The sequence below is a fragment of the Lissotriton helveticus genome, chromosome 7 (assembly GCF_964261635.1).
Source record: "Lissotriton helveticus chromosome 7, aLisHel1.1, whole genome shotgun sequence".
In the NCBI taxonomy this organism is placed as follows: Eukaryota; Metazoa; Chordata; class Amphibia; order Caudata; family Salamandridae; genus Lissotriton; species Lissotriton helveticus.
The window spans coordinates 1,561,344,140-1,561,367,929 of NC_136068.1; the positions used below are offsets into that span (position 1 = coordinate 1,561,344,140).

General features: G+C 48.3%; 1 protein-coding gene across 1 annotated transcript in view; it reads right to left on the minus strand.

Annotated features, from left to right (window-relative positions):
- Positions 1-23,790, minus strand: part of LOC144770500 (transmembrane channel-like protein 7) — a 345,542-nt gene that overhangs the window by 117,031 nt on the left and 204,721 nt on the right. Inside the window, exon 9 of the mRNA XM_078655055.1 lies at positions 8,312-8,475. Within this exon, the coding sequence (XP_078511181.1) occupies positions 8,312-8,475 (164 nt within the window). The remainder of the gene's footprint in view (positions 1-8,311; positions 8,476-23,790) is intronic.

The window sequence follows — 23,790 nt, forward strand, 5'->3', positions numbered from 1 at the left end:
ACCTCTGCTGTGTGTGGATCCCTTGATGCTGTGGATTCTCTCAGAGGACTGGATACCTCCCCAACAAGGGGATAAGGAGTGCGTTGGTAAAGGGCACATGGTTACAATAGTTAGAGTTGCAAAAGTCCAATATAGAAGAAACAAGTCCCCAGGAGAGGAAAGAGGGAAGGGAGGCAGGGGGCTGGAGGCTGGGAAGCGGGTCAGATCTGGCAGATCAGCAGTGGGAGTGAAAAAACTCGTGGGGGCCCAACGCTTAGATGGGGTCTCAGTCATAAATTGAAGTTTGGGCACCAGTTTAGAGTCAGGACAGTCGCTGGTAAGGAGTGATGCTTAAGGGGGGACAGTTTAACCCTGTGACTCAGCAGTTTGTCTTGTCTCTTGCACTGAGATTCTTTATTCCGTAATGCTTTTTGGCCTCCCTCACCGATGGTATTTCCCTGGCGGGTGCCATTTTGGAGTCAGGCAAGGCTTGGGGTCTTCTTTGGTGAGAGCCATGGCAGTCGTGGGATCACTGTGTGCAGGTGGCTCTCTTTTGTCTGTGGGGGGGGGGAATTCTTCAGGGGCTGGGACTTAGAAGGAGGCCCCAGACACAGCTGGCATCCAGCACTATGTAGCCGATGGGGGAGGGGCCCGTATGGAACAAAGTTTACTGCACACTTTCACTGGCGTGGGCCTGGCCTCCCTCCCTCCCTCTCTCTCTCACCTGTTTGTTCCATGGGGACCCTCATAGGTTCAGAAGGGGAGCCTCACTCCTACTCGACCTGAGGGGCCGCGAAAGTATCAGCAGCTGTGTCTGGCCAGCATCTCCACACGCTCCGGTACTCGCCATCTTGTTCTGCAGGGTGAGATCCACAGTGTTGGTGGGTGATGGATTTTCTCACTGGTGCGAGGACTCCCAATATCCAAATCGCGGTGGCCGGTCACCGGGACGTTAAGATGTCTGTCCCCTTCGTCCAAAGGCTTCACGCCTTGTTGGGGTAATCAGCCAGCTCATCTCCTCAACAGATGCGGAGGCAGTTCGACCGAGGCATCTTGTGTGCTGGGCCCTGGATATGCTCTCCCTTATATAGAAGGAATCCATACCCTGTACTGTCTACAAAGAGCTCATTGAAAGACGAGGGTAAGAAGAGCATGATAGCCCAGTTGAATGTGGAGAGGAATACTATGCCTCCTTTTTGTTCAATAACATTCCTATATGGGTTGATGATAATACTATTATACCCTAATATGGAACTAGATTTAGAACAAATAGTGGGACAGTGAACAACATACTTGCCCTATCAATGTTGGTTGATTGATATGTTAAAGGAGACAGCAATGAGATTTTACCTGTTTTATAGACTTCAAAATGGCATAGGCTTCTGACGGAAATGGATCTGGAGCAAATTAGAATCCTGGGTATTCCAACTCACTTGTTATAGGTGATTCATGATTTACATGGCAATAGCTGGACCCAAGTGACACTTGTCTCTCTACTTTTATGCACGGGTAGAGGTTCAAAACTGGAGTGCATTCTTGCACCCTGTTTAATCCATATAATCTGAAATTGGATGTGCACTACGTTCCCATAGAGAAAGCCCACCAAGATGGATGGGGGGAGTCACCCCAAAGTTACAGTATGCAGGCGACAGGCTACTGTTACATAGAACTTATATAGACCTACACCATTATATAAAGGCTCTGGGGATGTACTTTAATAAGAACTGTTTGGTAGTTAAGGCTATGATGCACAACATATTGATTTTCTGTTATTGGTGTTTGGTAGAAAACTAATAGAGAAGGTGAGGGGGTTTATGAAGTAACCTCCTACAAATATTTGGTGTTAGGTTTCATAATACAGGCAGTCGCTGCATCCACATGGTCTCTTTTAAATCTAAACATGACTCCCTCCTATAGGTTCTGCTGCATCTTTCACAGGAGCTGTTTAGGCCATCGATAAAGCTTTTTTTTAGATGTTACAAAACCAAAATGTATGCCTCTGCCTGTGAGGCGTGCTCTAAAAGATAACAAAATGGGAGGCAAGATGGCGTCACCAGCTTGGACGAGTGAGCTGGCTGCTCACGGACTCCCGCACCTCTATGGAAAATTGATGTGTTGAAGGAGGAAGGAGGAAGGAGGAAGGAGGAAGAAGGCACTCGCCAAGCTGCATTGCCTGAAGTGTATTGATCGGTCTCTTTAGAGAAATCGATTGATATTGCAGGTAAAATTCTCTTGGCAGCTAACTTAAAAACCCAGCATTATAAAACATTGTTCAACCTGTACCACACCCCTGCGAAAATGTTGAAAAGGGGGGGTAAAAATTACGGGAAGTGTTTTCGGTGTGGGGCAGACAATGCCAATATCCTTCATATATGTTGTGTTCCACTCTGACTCCTTTGTTAGGATATATAAAAAGGTTCTTATCAGAGGTTACTGGAGTACCTATAAAAATGTCAGCCTCCGTGATGTTGTTAGGGATTGGGGAGAACTTACGTCAAGGGATGCCAATGTATAAATTCCGTTATTTGATCTTCATTGCCACGGCAGTGGCATAGATATCTGTAACATCCTTTTGACTACAGCAGAAGGTCCCATCCTTTGAAATGTGACGGGACAAGTTTTATAACATCATCGGGATGCCTGACTTTCACCTTGTGGATACCCTGCTATCTCACAGGGGAATACCAGGAAGGGTTCCCTAAGCAAGCGCCGGGAAACCCACTGCGGGTAGCTGTGCGCTATATAAGCTCAACTACATTTACATTTATATTTACATTAATATGAAGTTTAGTCTCTTTTCTGTTAAAGGGCCCAGAAAACGAAAAGTTGGCTTCTATGTGTGGGGGGCAATTATTAACGGATGTATGACGTTTCAACGCATGCTTTTACCACGCATGCCTTTACAACGCAGGTTTTACAACGCAAGTCGTTACAACGACTTGCGTTGGGGGGCGCTGGATAGGGAATAGTTTAATTTACTATTCCAACCCCAACGCAGGTTTTACAACGCAAGTCGTTACAACGACTTGCGTTGGGGGGCGCTGGATAGTGAATAGTTTAATTTACTATTCCAACTCCAGTCCCCGTGCATAGTAGGGAAGGTGTTGGATAGTAAATTAAACTATTCCCTATCCTAGAGCGCCCCCAGCGCAATGCGTTGTAATAACTTGCGTTGTAAAAGTTGCATCGTAATGGTAGTGCGTTGTAAAAGATGCGTTGTAAAGGATGTTCCCCATTATTAACTACATGGCGGATTGACATTAGCGTGTATTCAAGGGATGGAGCTTTAATTGCTTGTGTTTTTTTGTTTTCGATGCCTGACACTTCTTTCTGTATCAATTGTTTCTATGATGAACAGATATTAATGTTCACACAGGAAAATGAATTGAATTATTAGTGTTATGATTGTAGATATATGTTTATATGTATTTTGATACTGTGGTTTTTTTAATTACAAAAAAAAGAAAAGATAAAATGTCTACTGATGAAACAGTGTAAGCCCCCTTTTAAATAGTGCATTATCTACCTCCTTTTTTAACATCTTAGACACCAAGTTTGGGGAGTAAGAAGATGATACCTACAGCTAATTTTAAATTTGCGCTCAAAAAGTAGCTACAACGAAAATCGTTTGAAGTAGACACTTAGACACGCCAGTTTTGCAGTGTTGGTGAGGTTTTTAGCAACTTTACTCAATAGAAGTAAAGTAATTTGAGTTTAAAAAGAATCCAGCAAGACTATCAGCCTGATTCATGTACGGGCCGTTTTGCGTGTCCCTAATAGCGATTAATAGCGACTCGCTATTGAGGAAACGCAAAACGGCATTCATGTACTTTTCGGGGAAAAAATAGCGACTCGCACGCGGGCGCTAAAGCCGTTAGCGACCGACAAAAAACGCTGAAAAATCGCTATTTCCGGCTACCTGCGATCGGGATAGCGACTCGCAATCCCGATCGCACGGGATAGCGACTCGCAATCCTGATCGCACGGGATAGCGACTCGCAATCCTGATCGCACGGGATAGCGACTCGCAATCCCGTGCGATCGGGATTGCGAGTCGCAATCTCGCGGGATCTGGAAAACGGGAAGACGCATTACGAGCACCGTGATGACATCACAACCAGGAAGCAGCCAAATCCCACCCCCAAACAACACAGTGACGCTATCAGTCGAGTGTTCACGACCGAAAGCTGCCGCTAAACCGCCGTTAGCGACTCACAACCCCGCCGAAATAGCGACCGCCATGTCGGACGAACCCCAGCCAGGCCCCAGCAACAGCGCTGGCCGCAAGCGCAAACTGAAATTCTCCGAACAGGAGCTGGAGAACCTTATAGAAGGGGTGGTGGCCAACCCCGACCAGCTGTTTGGTGCCAACTCCCGGAGGGTCCCAGAGCAGGAGAAGAGGAGGATCTGGGTGGGGATTGCCTCCAGTGTCAACTCTGTGGGCGTTGCGGACAGGTCTCTGGAGGAGCTTAAAAAGCGGTGGTACGACCTCCGAGGGCGTGCCAAGGAGAGGGTGGCGGAGCGCCTTGGTGAGGCATCAGGCACCGGAGGTGGTGGACCGACTGTCCCACCCAACACCCCCCTGGAGGACCAGGTAGAGGACACCTTGGAGAGGGAGGCGTGTGTTGGCGTGACCCCTCTGGACTCCTCCCGCCCCACCCAAGACACCCAAGGTAAGTGGCATGCGACTGCAACCCTGTCCCCTATGACCGCCCCTGACCAAATAGGCTCACTCATTGGCCCTTAGTCATGCCTATGTTGTGCATCAGGAAATGCCCTGAAGCATTGTGGGAGACGTAGTATGTCCACAATGTAGTAGTACCACAATGCGGCCAGAAAGGTTCCAAAGGGCGCAAATACACAGCCACCCAGGGAATGACACCCAGCATGCATGTAACATCTGCACGTCTGACAGTCACATGCACCTAATGAGTATCCACTTACCCTCACAGGTGCGGGTGATAGCAGTGACAGTGAGAGGCTGCTGATCGATGAGGAGGCCCAGGAGGAGGAATCCCTACCTGATACCCAGCCACCAGCCCCTGCAGCAGCGCCAACACCAGCAGCCAGGCCCCCCACCTTACCTGCTGCAACATCTGCAGGCCCACCGGCTGCCAAGGCCAGGCCCCCCGCCTCTGCTGCTACAACATCTGCAGGCCCACCGGCTGCCAAGGCCAGGCCCCCCGCCTCTGCTGCTACAACACCTGCAGGCCCACCGGCTGCCAAGGCCAGGCCCCCCGCCTCTGCTGCTACAACACCTGCAGGCCCACCGGCTGCCAGAGCCAGGCACCCCACCAATGTGCCTCCAGTGGCTGCCGCACCTGCAACACCAGCTGCTACAACACCTGCAGCACGTCCAATAAGATCTGGGCCAGCCACATCCGCTACACAGCGGCCCAACAGCAGGCGGGGCAATGGGCATCTCCATGCCTGCATGAGCGTGGAGCGGCGCATGCTCCGCATACACCAGCGCCAGTCCCAGCAGCAAGGAGCCATCCAGCTCCAGCTGCATAAGATAGGCCGCAATGTGGCTGGAGTCGGCGAGAGGATGGACCGCATGACGGCGGCCATGGACCGCATGACGGCGGCTATGGAAGACAACACTGCAGCGCTGGTGAAGCACCGCAGTGTTGCAAGCAGGCGCCACCACCAGCTGCTGAGCCGGCTGTCCACCTATAGCCGCTCCAATTATGTCTCGGCAAATGCCACCTCCCTGCTTGCGCGGCGCTCGTTGACCCAGCAGCACCAACTGGTCCAGTGCTGCGAGGATATTACCCGGGTGCTGGAGCACTTGACCACCGCCGTCACCGCACTGCACGCACCTGTGCTACCGGCAATTGTGGGGGGTGATGATGCTAGTGAGGGTGCCTCCAGTGTCAGCAGCCACTCTGCCACGCAGGCCCCCCCACCTAGGCGCAGCACCAGGGCTACGCCTGCTACAGCTGCCCAGGATGAGGAAGAGCCTCACAGGCGCCTGGGAATTGTGCGCCGGAGGCGCCAATGACATTGTGTCAGGGACACAGGCGCAGGCTGAAGTTAAGCCTGCCATGAACCGTCTCATGCAGTATGCATGAATACTGCATTTTGTAAATAGTTGTTTCCATGACCCTTTTTTTTGTGATTCAAACAAATACATTTATTTTGCTGCACACATACGCCTTGTGTAATCATTACAGTTTGCATGCAATTGTGATATGTGGGGTGGGGGAAGGGGGTGGGCTAGAAATTGTTAGCTGTGATGTGGTTGCGACGTCTGTGGCCTTCAGCTGGGTTCTCCCCGCGTGCATGGTGCGCATGTGCTGGTGGCCGGTCGTCCCCCTCAGATTCACTGCCTGAGATGTCAACTGGTATCCGGCGCTTGGTTGCAATGTTATGAAGCATTGCACAGACAGCCACAATGCGGCAGCACGCTGCAGGACTGTAATACATGGCCCCACCTGTCTTGTGCAGTATACGGAACCTGCTCTTGAGCAGGCCAAATGTCCTTTCAATACAGTTCCTTGTCCGGATGTGCGCAACATTGTAGCGGTGTTGCTGAGGTGTGGCAGGGTTGAGGTAAGGGGTCAGGAGGTATTCCCGTAGGGCGTAGCCACTGTCACCTGAATGAGAGGAGCAGATGTTGATTGCCTGTGCAGCGCAGTTACTTCATAGCAATGTGACATTGTCGACAAAGTGTACTTACCAAGTAGGTGTCCTTCCCCAAACTCTCCCCTGATCAGTCGTGTGTGGAGTCCGCTGTGCCTGAAGATAAAGGAGTCATGGGTACTCCCTGGGTACTGGGCAACAATGTCAGTGATGATGGTCTTGGCATTGCAGACCATCTGTATGTTGAGGGAGTGGTACGACTTCCTGTTGCGGTACATATACTCCGTGCCAGCTGGTGGGCAGATGGCGACGTGGGTACAGTCTATGCAGCCAAGGACATGGGGAAAATGGGCAACATTATAAAATTGTAGTTTTGTGAGGTCCAAATCCTGTTGGCTCGTGGGAAATGTGATGTGCCGGTGGAGCTGGGTGAGCATGGCGTCAACAAAAGTGTGGAGGCAGCGTGACATGGTGGGCTGGGATATCCCCCCAGCAGCGGCTACTATGCCCTGGAAACTGCCGGATGCCAGGAGGTGCAGGCTGCACAATACCTGCACATGTGTGGGCACAGAATTGTTTCGCCTTGTTGGGTGCTGCATGATGGGGTCGAGTTCTTGTATCAGCCAGGTGATCATTTCCCCATTCAGCCTGTATTTAGCATAAATCTGTTCTCTGGTTTGCCCCAGCAAGGTGACCCCCTGCCGGTAAATCCTTGCCTGCCTCATGCGTCTCCTCCGTGCTGCTCGCTGTAATTTTCGCCGCCTCACCACCATGTACATCCCAGGCATTGTGGAACACCTATTGCTGCTGCTGAATGTCCTTATGTGTGATTGGTCAGGCCTGGACCTGTTGGTGATTGGCTAACAGTTTTTCAAATTTTGGTTAATCATGGCTTTTATGGTTACCACCTGCTTTGAGTTGTCCTTAAATTGCGCCGCGCAAATGTGCGATTTAGCGCTTTTTCGCTAATGTATTTCTTTCATGAATGCCGATTGAGACAATATTGCGTTTCGCTATTCAATTCGCAGATTCCGTGGTTGGTCGCTATTTCAGTATCGCTAATGCTCGACTTCCCGGAGTCTGCGACTTTTACAGCGTAATCGCTATTCCGCTCGCTATTATTTTTTAGCGATTTCGCTATTTCGTACTTGAATGCCGATTCCGTGTTTTGCACCCGCAATTGCGTTTTCGCAGCCATTGCGGGCGCTATTTCGCTTCATGAATCAGGCTGTATGTTTGAGAATTTTTACTTTAGCGAATTCTTACAAAAGTGAAAGCACAAGAGCATTGTTGTTTTTTGACTCTGCGGTTATGAACATAGAACAATAGAGATTTCAAACTTCAAATTGTGATAATGCCTTTTTTCCATGTTTTCAATAGTTGTGATGTGTAGTTAGTGCATCTGTCGGTTGTAAATATGGAAAAATGAACAGTATTATGCCCTGATGAGGTTTGTAATGTTCGATTACTGTGCTTTTAGTTTCTGATATGTAAAGGCAGGTTTGTGACCGACAGTGAACTGATAATGTACTAACTTTGAAAAATATGTTTGCCTTTACATCATAATGGATGACATATTCGTATTCTGTCAATTAATTGGATGCCTATTTGGTATTCTACATTGAAATTATTGTCAGCACGGGATACATGTTATTCAGGCACATTAAGTGGACTCTCTGAAGATGGGTATATTAATTTATTCTGTGTTATCTCTTGGAATAAAAAGATCCATTCCTTAATACCATACCTGAGCAGTGTCAGTTTGATCTCAGTGGTTAGAGGGTACTTCTCAAACTGGATGATTATGCCAAAGAGCATTGGAAGGATGAAGTTGGCCGCAGTAATAGCAATAGATGGGAGGTACCCCACCAGAAGCTCCAGGAAAAAATTCCCTGACACTACTGAATTCTCCTATATAGGGTAAAACAGAAAGGGTTAGATTCAGATTACCTTAAAGAGTGATTTCCAGCAGAAAAAGTATTAAATTACATCTCTGTGATATATTTGCATCAAGCACAACAGAGACAATTCAAAACCCATCAGGGTAGCTCACTTGCCCATAATGTCTCCAGACCTGCAGTCATACAAAGCTAACAAACAGCATTTCTCTCTCTCATCAGGCCTCAGGAAATTCATTTGTAGGTAGCTGTTAGAAGAGATGGCAGGTGCACCAGAGCCTGGACTACTATAAGTCTAAGTATCAAGTGATCTCTTCCTTCACAAACTAATATGCCCCTAAATCATGCTATCCAAACTAACCAGAACAAAAGAAACTCACCAAATCCATGATGGCCTTCGATGGAGTTCTTGGATCCTATAAATGTCCGTGGTAAGTTAGCAAAATGGCCTGATATTTTTCAAGACTGTCCCTATCCACTTTAACTGACTAGAGGGCATGCTATTAAGGATCTTGAAGGTGCCAGATGGCTTTGCCAGTATTTAAGTTAAATGGCTGAATAACATGCTTAAGGCACACTAGAAGGTGTAACCGGTCATGAGGCGAATCAGTGCCTATCTATAGCAGACGTGCAACCAGCAGCCCAGTAGATGAGCACTGACCCACACTCTGTGATCCTTTTGGATTGAAGCAGAGATATGTGGCCCAAGTAGTACCTTGTTGAATTTTCTGAAATGGGAAGGAGGGAGGACAATCTAAGTAAGGGGTCCTCACTGCAGTGTGTCTCCTAGTGATGCTATGGTATATGTCCCTAGCAGGTTTGTGAGTGAGCCTGTGTGCCTCCCCCATTTGCCCCCACTATGCAGCAATTAATTTATGGCCTAGAACGGAGAGACGAAAAAGTTAACATCCTCTAAATGAGTGGCCTTATAGACTGCTTGGGCTGCTGTAGGAAGGGGCATACCTGGAGTGCCTGTGAAAAGAGTCTTAGAGAAAAATGAATTTGTAGAAAATTCATGGAAGTAGCATCTTATCACCTTGACTGCTACAGCAATTCCCGCTTGGTGCTGAACTTTTCAGATTTCCATGGTTCATGACGAGCTCAGCTCGTCATAAACACACGACCAGTGTACTGCATGACGAGCTGAGCTCGTCATGAGCATGGAAGAGGTTATTCAGCAGTCTGAGGTAATTTTTAAAGGGTGGCCCTGACTTTGAGGGATCCTTCGATGGGTGGGCAGGATCTGGAATTAGTCGTAGCTCAGGGTGGAGGGACACTAGCTCTATCAATCAATCAATCAGGGTTGGTAAAGCACAACTACTCACCTATGAGGGTCTCAAGGTGCTGGGTGGCAGGGGGGGGGCTCAGTTGAGTTCTGGGGTCACCCAAAAAGCCAGGTCTTGAGGTCCTTCCTGAACTGGGGCAATGTGGGAGATTGCCGGAGGTGGAGTAGGAGAGTGTTCCAGGCTTTGGCTGCGAGGTAGGAGAAGGACTTTACTCCCGTTCTAGTCTTGCTGATACGTGGGATGGTGGCCAGTGAGAGCTAAGCTGATCGGAGGTGTCTTTTGGGTGCGTGGAAGGAGAGGCAGCTGTTCAGGTATGCGGGTCCGGTGGTGTGAAGGGCATGGTATGCATGGGTGAGGAGTTTGAAGGTTATTATTCTTTCGACTGGTAGCCAGTGGAGATCGCGGAGGTGTTGGGTGATAATGCCTGTGATGGGGGATATCCAGGATCAGTCTGGCTGTGGTTTTCTGGACAGTCTGGAGTTTTCGAAGGAGGTTTTTGTTGATTCCGGCGTAGAGAGTCTTGTAGTAGCCCAGTCTGCTCCTGATGAGTGCGTGCGTAACAGTTTTTCAGGATTCAGTTGGGATCCATCTAAAAGTCTTTCAAAGCATGTAGAGGGTGTTGAAGCAGGTTGAAGAGACAGCACTGATCTGCCGTTTCATTGTGACCGTTGAGTCTAGTATGATGAGTCTAGTATGATGCCGAGGTTTTGTGCGTGGTCTGTCGGAGTGGAGGACTTCTGTCTTTTCTGAGTTCAGTTTCAGGCAGCTCTATCCTGAGTCACTGCAGGATGTTAGTCTTACGAAGCCTGGTCCACTGCCACTCTGCCAGGCTGGAACAGTCTTGAACCATAAACACCATTACACAACAGAATCCATAATGAAACTGGCTAAGCATATGAGGGTCACCCTAAAGCGCTGCAGGTGCTACTAGCACTGTAGGTGAGTTAGAGCATCCAGGTATTACTCTGGATGAGTACTGAACCACTGAACTCACAGCTGGTTGGTAGAATCACCCGAATAGCCCTTCCAATGACTCCTAGCACCTCATTCCTAGTTTATCACAATGGATTAGTTGAAAAAGGGTATTTTATATGCGGGATAAAGTACTGCCTGTGGAATATTATAAGGCTATCCATAACCATATAGAGGAATGAGGCCGAAGGTCAAGTTCCTTTGTAAGGTTACGGAACTCAGAGCTGACTTGCAAGATTATTATCATGTACGCCAGGAGATACTTTATCCCATAGAATACATGGTCAGGGCATCACCTTTCCCACAATCCACTTAAAACCTTGGTGCATAGCTCTTTCATATGAAAGAGGGAGCAGGTTTGCAAACATGAAGAATAAAAATAAAACCTTTAGTGCGAAATTAAACACATCTCAAAACTGTTAGATATATGCACACACATATTAGAAACAGTTCAATACAAGTCAGTTTACAAAAATAGAAAAGCCGCAGAAGCTCTGAATGTGTAATAACATGCTAAAATATTCTAGCTTTTTTCTATCTAAGGAGTGAAAAAAATAAACATATTCTCTACTTTGAAATGAAATGAAAAAAATATTTAATAAAGCGCACTGTGGCCAAGCGGCTTCCTGGCGCTGGGGACTTAGACCACAAATCGCAGAGGAGGCCCATGGGATTTAATAGGAGAACGCCTGGGAGAACAAGAAGGTTTTTAAGGCTTTACGAAAATGGGAATAGATGGGGATAGAGCGTATTGGCAGAGGGAGGCAGTTCCAGAAACGGGGGGCCAAAACAGAAAATCTGGTACCACCTGTTCTGGACTTGCGAAAGCAGGGGACATGAAGAAGAGAGAGAGTGGAGGAGCGAAGAGTGCGGGTAGGGGCGTGAGAAGAAATGAGGGAACTGATAAACAAAGGGGCAGAGTGGGCCTGAGCCCAGAAAACTAGGCAGCCCAGTTTGAAGAGGGATCTCCGGAGGACAGGGAGCCAATGAAGGGACTTGAGTGCCGGAGTGATGTGAAAGGTTTTAGGAAGATGAAGAATGAGACGGGCAGCCTGATTCTGAATTGCCTGTAGACTACGTGTTTCGTAGGCTGGAATGCCCACGTACAGGCCATTTCCATAATCAAGGCGGGAAGTGATAAAGGCCATAATAATAATTTTGAGGGCATCAAAAGAAAAAAAACGGGAAATTTTTCGAATAAGACGAAGAAACAGAAAGCAGGAAGAAACGACAGAACTGATTTGTGCATGCATAGAAAGACCCTGACTGACCCTAATGCCCAAAGTGCGAACAGAAGCGACAGGTACAGGGGGAGGACCAAAGGTGAGGGGCCAAAAAGTGGAAGACCAGGGGTTGGAGGAGCCGCCCGTCAAAACCAGCTCCGTCTTGTCCGGATTGAGTTTCAAATGATTAAAACTCATCCACTCAGATATAAAACCAAGGTAGAGCAAAACTTAGGAAGGGAGTCAGAAGAAGAAGAAAGATCAAAGACGAGCTGGAGGTCATCTGTGTAATTGTACACAGAGACCCCCATATCGAGAAGAGACGAGATGAGAGGGTGGATATAAAGATTAAAGAGAAGAGGGGAAAGGGAAGAACCTTGGGGAACCCCACAAGAAACCGGGCGAAGAGGGGCAGAAAAGCCAGAGAGGTGGACTGCTTGAGACCGTTCCTTGAGGAAGGACGCAAGCCAGGAAAGAGCAGAACCCCGGATGCCCGCTGCGCCAACACGGTCGAGAAGGATGGAGTGGTCGACCGTGTCAAACGCAGCGGACAAATCGAGGAGGACCAAGGCCTGAGGGAGATTGGAGTCGGCTTTCCCCTTCAACTCATCCAGCACTGCAAGGACCACCGACTCCGTAGAGTGGCCCGGGCGGAAGCCCGCTTGATGAGAGGCCAGAAGATGATTCTCCTCGATATAGGTGGACAGACAAGATGTTACATGACTTTCGAGGATCTTGCCCAAATAGGGAAGGAGAGAGATGGGCCTGAAATTTGAAGGGAGTGATGGGTCCAGATCGGGTTTTTTAAGGATAGGTAAGACAATGGCTGATTTAAAAGAAGCAGGAACTAGGCCCTGGGTGAGGGAAGCATTAAGAAAAGAAAGAGGGGGAGCTGGGCAGCTAGAGAAAAGTGTTCTGAGGATACGTGCAGGGGCACAGTCCGCCGGAGATCCAGACTTAACTTTAGTAAGTAGGGCAAGGAATGAGTCCAAGGAAATAGGCGAGAAATGGTCTAAGAAAGAAGAGGGCAAAGAAACAACAGAAGGGGGACCGGGCAAAGGTACAGTAGGAATGTTAGATTTAATCTTAACGATCTTGTCGATGAAATAGTCGTTAAGTGAAGAGCAAAGGATCTGAGAAGGGACAAGGTTAGGGCTGGCGCGGTCGGAGGTGGCTAAGTTGTGAACTAAAGAAAAAATCTCCTTCGATTTGTTGGCAGAAAGGGCGACTTTCTCGGAGAAATATTTAGTTTTGGCCGAGAGAATCGCTCTTTTGTATTCATGTAAAAGAAGTTTGTATTTGGCCCGAAGAGTGGGACAATATTTACGTCTCCAATGACGCTCGAATCGTCTAAGATCTAACTTGAGGACTTTTAGTTCAGTATTGAACTTTTCATTGTAACCTATTGAATAGAGCAGAAGAAAGAAAACCAGCTTGCCTTTGTTCTTTAAACAGCTGCTTTAATTATGCTCTGTGACTTGACCTACCCTTTACCTCGGCTGCAGGCGCTAGCAGCAGACATTGTGACATCAGAACCTGACTGTAGTTACCATATAATAGTGGAGTTCTGCCGCCTTTTCTTTATAATCAGCGACTTGTTGTGCCTCACAAGTAGTTCATTATAAAGAAATCAGAGACTGCCTTTATTCAGGGATTACAGAATCCCAAGTATTGTAGGGATGTAACGAAATTCAGCTTTGCCTATTATTCTGCCAAAATTGAGTCATTTTTTGTTAGCACACTTAATATTAAAATTTGAGATACGTGGCGCTAGTAAAATCGTTGTTTGTGAACGCACTCAAAACAAGAGTTTGCTAGCCAAGTGAGACATGATGCTTTTTATGTTTTTGCACTACATTCTCACATTGAGTTTATGGTGATACAATAACTACAGTAATTCCCAACTTTTGTGCGGTTTTATTATGCAGAAAGAGGACTGATGTTTCCCAGTAGCAGCTACATAACACAGTAACACATAAATAAGAAACAGAACGTCATGTTCCTGGCGCCTCTGCTGCTTTCCCTAGTTCTCTAATGGTAATTGCAGCAGGCACAGGGAAGCTTCAAGTACCAGCCAATGAGAAGGAGAAAGGGGGAAGGTAGAGAAAAAGTGATCAGAGAGGGAGAAGAGAGAGTAGAGACAGAGAGAATGAATGGAAAATGCTAGATTGCTCGAGGGGACAAAGGAAGTCAGATTGCATTGAGAATTTTTGCCGGGGCTGATTTGGGTTCGTAGTCCAGCCCTGGGGACAGGCGCAGCAAGCCGACCTTTGAAGACAAGTGGAAGAAACAGGGGCAGCAAAAGAGACCACGAAAGGTCAGGAAGAGGGAGGGGGCAGTGGCAGCAAGCTGACCTCGGATGGGAGTCGGGAGATGCTGGGGCAGTTCAGTGGACCACGAAGGGCAGACGTGAGGGGCAGTAGCAGCATATGGACCATGAAGGACAGGCAGGAGGGACAGGAACAGCAAGCTCACCCCGGAAGCCATGGGGGCGGGGCAGCACACTGGATGACAGAGGGCACGAGGAGAGGGCAGGTGAACACAGAAGCAAAACTGAGGGTAGTGGGGACAGTGGTAGAAGCAGAGGAAACAAGCCTTTTTTATTTAAGTATTTTTTATTTTTTGTAATGTTTTGTAAACTTTTTTTAATTTAATAATGTTTGTAACTTTGTTTTTCTTTTTGCTTTAATTTACTTTTTTTCTTTTAAGTGAATGGCCCATCTCTTTGGCAAAACTCCTACAGAGACCACCTGGTGACATTTTTTGCAGGATGTCGCAAAATACTCTATATTGCAGTCATTTTCTTCTGTTTGCCATTTTAGAACATCAGCATGTACTCTTTGTACTTTTTTGTCTGCTGCATGTTGTTTCTTCTACTCGGCCTGGGTAACCTCATTTGGGTGCAAAGATCTGAGGTGCTTTCACTTTCCAGAAGAGCCCATGGAGTAGTACCCAGGATGGGCAGGATGAAGTTCTTGCTTGCACAATGTGCATGTGACATTTCAGAAGCATAAAAAACTGTCAAGCAACAGATTCCTTCTTGTACGTAGTTGTTGGTGGAGCTGTAGATGTCTAGGCACCATAATTATATCTTCATCCTACGACGATGATGTTAAGTTACACGTTGTGCTTCCTCTGTTTAATTACTCCTTCTCCCCAGTTTTGCAAGAAGTAATGAAAGATGTGGATATGTTTGCAACCCACTACCACCACAGCAGGTCCAGCCCTTCAGGCATTTCCACAGGTTTCAGACAGCAGGTGCAGTCCTTCTTTTGGTTTTCTCAATGTCCAGAAAGTGTTCTATGAATGGTGATTTGGGGGGCCAGATGTATAGTTGGCACTAGTGACTCCTGGTCTTACTGCATGGGGAAGAAAAATACCTTCCCACACCCAGGCCATTGCTTCTGCTCTGGTGGCATCATTCACACCTCATGAAGATCAACCGCTGACAGAGCAGCTGCTAGCAGGCTAATTAAAAGTAGTCTCCAGGAGCTTCAGGCTGGGAATAGGCACTTTTCTCATACATCGCTCCTAAAGTGTGGGACGACTTCACAATACACATCGGAGTCTCCCCTTCTCTTTTTGAGTTCTGCAAGAAGCTGACTTAGAACCTTATTAGATATGATATAGTAGAAAGCTCACAACAACACACACGCCAGTACTGATACTTAGTCACTCATTACTACATAAGATCACACGTGAAACTCAATGTGACCGAAAGAAATGTCTTTTTTATTATTTAATTTGTTTACATTTTAACTTCTATTAGAAACTAAATTTTTTTCAACAATATTTCACAAACATTTCAAAATGAGAGAGAGGGTTAGTCTGACAGTGTGGGGTGGCTATTGTGGTCCGGAGATCTGCCTCATGTGTGGTTGTCCCTACGGAGACTATTTCCGGGTGCGAATCCTTGGCTTTTTCTTTAGCCCTTTCCCCACATCAATCCTTCTCCGGGCTCCTGGTCTACAGACCACCAGGTCAGCTGGGGTCTTTTTATGAGGAGCTGCAGGTGCTGGCCTCGGCGCTTTGTCTGAAGACTGAACACTGTATTGTGCTTGGAGACTTTAATATTCATATGGATGTGGGGATGGACAGTGACGCGATTAAAATCATGGATGTCACCGCCCCTTTGGGCCTTATTCCGTACCTGGCTGCTCCTACTCATAATAAGGGCCACACTCTGGATCAGGTGTTCTCCACCATTCCACTGGAGATGGACAGTCCTGTTCCTGTCCTTTGGTCGGACCATTTTCTGATAAGGTTTCAGATTTTGGGTATTAGTAAGTCATCCTGCGCAATGGTGACTTATCCTAGGCAAACTGGGCGGGCATATCATCGGGTGACCCCTGAAAGTCTGGCCCAGGCCTATTTGGATCATCCCTGTCTTCTATCAGGAGACCTAGAGAGGGATCTTGAGCGGCTGCAGGAGTGGTTGGTGGAACGGCTAGATGAATTAGCTCCTGAGATTGTTCCGCGGATAACCGCTAGACGAACTTCTGCTCCTTGGTTTACTGAGGCTTTGTCGTTGTCCCGGCGCAACTGTAAGGTGGCAGAAAGGCTCTGGCGCCAGAAGTACGATCCTGCGGCCAAGGCTGCTTATAGGGCTGCCATCAAGGTTTATCATGCGGACATTCTGATTGAAAAGAAGAAGTACTTCTCTGTGAGAATTGAGACTGCTTCAAGTTCTTGCAGGGACATTTTCTCTATTGTAAAGGAGTTTATAACTACCAAAGCAAATGCGTCGCATCATGAGTTCTCTGAGCCGTGGGTGACTTCGCTTGCTAGCTTTTTCACCACGAAGATCAGGCGGATTCAAGACTCTTTTTCCCCCTTGGGCCCAAGCGATGTCACCATCCCGGGAGACCAGTTGCATTCATTAGCTGGATCTGGACCCTTTCTCTCGGAGTTTACATCTCTTTCTGACTCTGTGTCTCAGGATTTCCTGACTAAGCTTAAGTCAGGTCCTCCCTCTGACCCTTGCCCTGCTAAATTTTTGGCTAGGGTAGCGGAGGTTCTGAACCCACTGATTAATCCTATTCTGAACCAGTCATTGACTAGCGGTGTGGTTCCTGCGGTTTGGAAGCAGGCGATGGTTGTTCCACTCCTTAAAAAACCGGGTCTTGACCCCGAGCTACATGCCAATTATAGGCCAATTCCCCTCCTGCCTGCTCTTGCAAAGGTAGTGGAAAAGCATGTTCATACTGTGCTTTCTACTTTCCTTGAAACCCATGGCCTGCTGCATTCTATCCAGTCCGGTTTTCAGTCTAATTTTGCTGGAGGTCAATGAGGCTATCAAGGAAGTGCTGGATGCAGGAGGAAGAGCCATGTTGGTTATGTTAGACCTGTCGGCGGCCTTCGACACCGTCCCTCATGAGGGTCTCCTCTGCAGGCTTCATGAGATCGGTCTGAGAGGGACGGTGTTGAGCTGGTTTCGATCTTATCTAGCCGGTTGCCGGCAGGTGGTCTGGGCCCCCCCATACTCAGCCGAAGTACCGCCTCTGGAGGTCGGAGTCCCGCAAGGCTCGGTGTTGAGCCCGACTCTTTTTAATATCTTTATGACCCCTCTGGCGGTGCTGGCGGAGTCTTTCGGGGCTCAGATCGTGTCATACGCCGATGACACCCAGCTCCTTTTCACTTGTGGGAAGGGGGCTGAGTTTGATGGAGAGAGCATCCGTGGGTGTCTTGGGGCTGTTTTCAACTGGTTTCAGTGCAACAGCCTCAAATGTAACCCCGATATATCGGAGGTGCTTTTCTTCGGGTGTCAGTCTGACCCGAGATGGCAGGATTGGTGGCCGGTGGACATGTTCCCCCCTGCGTCATCCTCCTTGGTGGCCAAGAACTTGGGGGTCAAGATTGACAATGGCCTGACGCTTAAGTCCCAGATCCCTGGACTAACTGGTATATGCTATGGCATTCTCAAAATGTTGCGTAAGTTCCTTCCCCTGCTTCCTTTGGCGCATAGGAAGACTACGGTCCAAGCCCTTATTGGATCAAGGCTGGACAATTCGAATGTCTTATACCTAGGTCTTCCCGAATACTTACTTCAAAGACTCCAGGTTGTCCAAAACTCTGCGGCACGGGCCATTTTTAGCCTACATCGCCGTGCGAGTGCCTCGGATCTTTTACACTCCCTACATTGGCTGCCTATTCGGAAGCGGATAGTTTTTAAAGCACTAACGTTGGCTCATAAGGCACTCCACTCTGTGGGAGCTGAGTATATTCAAAAACGTCTTGCTTTCTATAAACCATCAAGGTCCTTAAGATCGGAATGTCTCGGCCTTGCCGTTGTCCCTGTTGTTCGGAAAGCAAGGGTGGGGGGACGTTTTTTTAAACGTCTGGCGCCCCAGCTGTGGAATACCCTTCCTTTGTCACTCCGTAGTACTTCGAATCTTTTAGTCTTTAGAAAGGGTCTGAAGACGTGGCTCTATGGGCAGTAATTTGTTGCCCTTTTTCTTCTTTTGCCTGCCCTTTGTAGTATGCTGTGGCTGAAAAAGCGCCGGGACACTCCTCGGAGTAGCCGAGCGCTATATAAGTCACTCATAACATAACATAACTTTCACACACTCGTATGGTCATATTGTGGTCAACGCGTTTCAAACCCAAAATGATTTGATACGGTTCTCAGCAGAACCTAGAACTCTAAGGACCTTTTATTGAAATCCACCGATAGCTGCCGTAGAACGCTCCCTGTTTCAGGAGCGTTTCTACTGAACGAATACAGAGGCCGCAGCAGAAGAATAGAATAAATAAGGCAGATTCTGAGACTAACTAAGTTGCACCCACCCCCTTAAAAGGCTTACTGCAAAAGCAATCAAAAAACAAACATAAGAGCAGCTCCCTTCATATTTTATATCACGCAAATGATCGAATTGTCCAAAGACAAAGGTCACAGCTCGCCCGAATATTCCACACCAAATCATCTCTTATAGCAAAATAATTGAACTAAGAATAATAAGACAGACTTGTGAGCAATTCTACGCCTCTCTCTCATTTTAGCATTTTTGGGAAATATTGTTGAAGTTTGTTGGGTACCCTGAATAGTACTCTGTCTGGTCGCTGCCCACACCAAGGTTGTCAAAAAATTGAGTTAAAAAAGCTTCAACCTATTTGGGTTCCATCTTTTTGTTTCATTTTCAATTTTTTTCATGTGTTCACTTTTTGAAGCAATGAACTTGGTTTTTTTCATATTTGAAATGTTTAATTTGTTGTCTACGTCATGTTTTGTGATGTCCTATGAGTATGATGCAAAATATTTAACACATGTAATATATGCGCAAAAATATGTGTAGTTTATGTAAAATTTGTCTAAAATGTGGTTTTGTATAAACCATTAAAATCCTCAAAAATTGAGTTTCCAATAGAAGTTAAAATGTAAAGAAATGAAATAATAAACAAGCAATTTATTTCGGTCACATTGAGTGTCACATTGAGTATCCCTTGTGATCTTATGTAGTGATGAGTGACTAAGTATTAGTACTGGCATGTGTGTTGTTGTGAGCTTTATATCATTGGCCTAGCCTTACTGGTTAAGGGCCAAAACCCTCTCTAGTTGAGCATAGTAGAAAAATCTGCATGATCTAACAGCCAAAATGTTAATCAATGCAAACCTCAAAATTGAAACAGTAAGGCTTGTCAGAAATCCACGATATGAACACCCTGAGCTGGGGCTTCAGTCACTGCCTTCACCCTAGTGACACTTTGTTTAGCCTGAGGCCCTCAGTAGACTATGTTTTGGCCAAGACATAACACAGTTTGATTCAGGTGACAATATATCACAATAAAGCATATGGAACTATAGTAGGCATTTGAATAACATCAGAATCAGAAACAAAAATTCCTTCCTTCCTAATAAGGTATTGGTAGGAAGAAAATGGAGCTGCCGGAAAGTTATCTTTAACATAAAGCTGTGCTTTAGCAATAGTATAACACAACATGAGGTAGACTCTTGAAAGGCCAATGAAAGGTCCAAGCCTGGCACCGATGAATTCAGGATTGATGTGGTTTGAGTGATGGAGGCACCAATAGTGCAGAAATTGACTAGGCTTGCAGCAGAGGAGCGGAGTTATGGTCCAGCCAGGGAAGGACCCGCTGCCAGAAGTGCGACTGATTGTTCCAATGCCTCTGTGAGGCTGGAAGTCATGCAAAAGAGAGCTGGAGCCAAAGTAAATATTTGCAGTATGCCATCTTTGAAGACCACTAGCTGTAATGGAATCAAAGATAGCCCTTGGAATTGGGGCACATCAGTTTGAAATTTGGAATGAGTGCTGAGGAAGAGGATGAGGCCAGGGTTGAGTCCTGTGGATGTTAATTATGTGGCCCTCTCCATGAATGAGAGCATAATTTACTTAGAAGGGTGATCTGGAGTGGGACCAGCCTCAATTTTGTGCTAGGACAGGTAAAATCTGGCATCTGACTCCCTGATGGCCCTCGGGTGCATCAAGGAGCATTTGTTGCAAGACTTTGGCTCACCCCCAGGCACCACACCACAGACATCAATGGTTCGCACACTGCTAGCCCCTCCTCCGGATCGCCCCTCGGGACTCTGGTACTTGTAGTGCTTTAGTGGATCACCCAGGTGGGTGCAAGTCGGTACTTGTTGGACTGATGAATCTCTAGACCCGATACATGTCCCGGGTTTTAGGATATCGCCCGAGACATGTCTCGGGTTTCGGGATAACTTCCCTCATCAGTAGAGAAAGATCGTTAGGGGTGGAAGAGAAGGCCGCCACACAACCGTCAAAGGCCTCGATGCCAGAACCGGCACGCAGGTGCGTCGTCCAAGAGCCCGTCGGCCCAAAGCTCAAGGGAGCCGTATTGTGTTTAGTCATCAATGGTTCGCACACTGCTAGCCCCTCCTCCGGATCGCCCCTCGGGACTCTGGTACTTGTAGTGCTTTAGTGGATCACCCAGGTGGGTGCAAGTCGGTACTTGTTGGACTGATGAATCTCTAGACCCGATACATGTCCCGGGTTTTAGGATATCGCCCGAGACATGTCTCGGGTTTCGGGATAACTTCCCTCATCAGTAGAGAAAGATCGTTAGGGGTGGAAGAGAAGGCCGCCACTCAACCGTCAAAGGCCTCGATGCCAGAAACGGCACGCAGGTGCGTCGTCCAAGAGCCCGTCGGCCCAAAGCTCAAGGGAGCCGTATTGTGTTTAGTCATCAATGGTTCGCACACCGCTAGCCCCTCCTCCGGATCGCCCCTCGGGATTCTGGTACTTGTAGTGCTTTAGTGGATCACCCAGGTGGGTGCAAGTCGGTACTTGTTGGACTGATGAATCTCTAGACCCGATACATGTCCCGGGTTTTAGGATATCGCCCGAGACATGTCTCGGGTTTCGGGATAACTTCCCTCATCAGTAGAGAAAGATCGTTAGGGGTGGAAGAGAAGGCCGCCACACAACCGTCAAAGGCCTCGATGCCAGAACCGGCACGCAGGTGCGTCGTCCAAGAGCCCGTCGGCCCAAAGCTCAAGGGAGCCGTATTGTGTTTAGTCATCAATGGTTCGCACACCGCTAGCCCCTCCTCCGGATCGCCCCTCGGGATTCTGGTACTTGTAGTGCTTTAGTGGATCACCCAGGTGGGTGCAAGTCGGTACTTGTTGGACTGATGAATCTCTAGACCCGATACATGTCCCGGGTTTTAGGATATCGCCCGAGACATGTCTCGGGTTTTGGGATAACTTCCCTCATCAGTAGAGAAAGATCGTTAGGGGTGGAAGAGAAGGCCGCCACACAACCGTCAAAGGCCTCGATGCCAGAACCGGCACGCAGGTGCGTCGTCCAAGAGCCCGTCGGCCCAAAGCTCAAGGGAGCCGTATTGTGTTTAGTCATCAATGGTTCGCACACTGCTAGCCCCTCCTCCGGATCACCCCTCGGGACTCTGGTACTTGTAGTGCTTTAGTGGTTCACCCAGGTGGGTGCAAGTCGGTACTTGTTGGACTGATGAATCTCTAGACCCGATACATGTCCCGGGTTTTAGGATATCGCCCGAGACATGTCTCGGGTTTCGGGATAACTTCCCTCATCAGTAGAGAAAGATCGTTAGGGGTGGAAGAGAAGGCCGCCACACAACCGTCAAAGGCCTCGATGCCAGAACCGGCACGCAGGTGCGTCGTCCAAGAGCCCGTCGGCCCAAAACTCAAGGGAGCCGTATTGTGTTTAGTCATCAATGGTTCGCACACTGCTAGCCCCTCCTCCAGATCGCCCCTCGGGACTCTGGTACTTGTAGTGCTTTAGTGGATCACCCAGGTGGGTGCAAGTCGGTACGCAGGTGCGTCGTCCAAGAGTTAATACGGCTCAAGGGAGCCGTATTGTGTTTAGTCATCAATGGTTCGCACACCGCTAGCCCCTCCTCCGGATCGCCCCTCGGGATTCTGGTACTTGTAGTGCTTTAGTGGATCACCCAGGTGGGTGCAAGTCGGTACTTGTTTGACTGATGAATCTCTATATTCATCAGTCCAACAAGTACCGACTTGCACCCACCTGGGTGATCCACTAAAGCACTACAAGTACCAGAATCCCGAGGGGCGATCCGGAGGAGGGGCTAGCGGTGTGCGAACTATTGATGACTAAACACAATACGGCTCCCTTGAGCTTTGGGCCGACGGGCTCTTGGACGACGCACCTGCGTGCCGGTTCTGGCATCGAGGCCTTTGACGGTTGTGTGGCGGCCTTCTCTTCCACCCCTAACGATCTTTCTCTACTGATGAGGGAAGTTATCCCGAAACCCGAGACATGTCTCGGGCGATATCCTAAAACCCGGGACATGTATCGGGTCTAGAGATTCATCAGTCCAACAAGTACCGACTTGCACCCACCTGGGTGAGCCACTAAAGCACTACAAGTACCAGAATCCCGAGGGGCGATCCGGAGGAGGGGCTAGCGGTGTGCGAACCATTGATGACTAAACACAATACGGCTCCCTTGAGCTTTGGGCCGACGGGCTCTTGGACGACGCACCTGCGTGCCGGTTCTGGCATCGAGGCCTTTGACGGTTGTGTGGCGGCCTTCTCTTCCACCCCTAACGATCTTTCTCTACTGATGAGGGAAGTTATCCCGAAACCCGAGACATGTCTCGGGCGATATCCTAAAACCCGTGCCATGTATCGGGTCTAGAGATTTATCAGTCCAACAAGTACCGACTTGCACCCACCTGGGTGATCCACTAAAGCACTACAAGTACCAGAATCCCGAGGGGCGATCCGGAGGAGGGGCTAGCGGTGTGTGAACCATTGATGACTAAACACAATACGGCTCCCTTGAGCTTTGGGCCGACGGGCTCTTGGACGACGCACCTGCGTGCCGGTTCTGGCATCGAGGCCTTTGACGGTTGTGTGGCGGCCTTCTCTTCCACCCCTAACGATCTTTCTCTACTGATGGGGGAAGTTATCCCGAAACCCGAGACATGTCTCGGGCGATATCCTAAAACCCGGGACATGTATCGGGTCTAGAGATTCATCAGTCCAACAAGTACCGACTTGCACCCACCTGGGTGATCCACTAAAGCACTACAAGTACCAGAATCCCGAGGGGCGATCCGGAGGAGGGGCTAGCGGTGTGCGAACCATTGATGACTAAACACAATACGGCTCCCTTGAGCTTTGGGCCGACGGGCTCTTGGACGACGCACCTGCGTGCCGGTTCTGGCATCGAGGCCTTTGACGGTTGTGTGGCGGCCTTCTCTTCCACCCCTAACGATCTTTCTCTACTGATGAGGGAAGTTATCCCGAAACCCGAGACATGTCTCGGGCGATATCCTAAAACCCGGGACATGTATCGGGTCTAGAGATTCATCAGTCCAACAAGTACCGACTTGCACCCACCTGGGTGATCCACTAAAGCA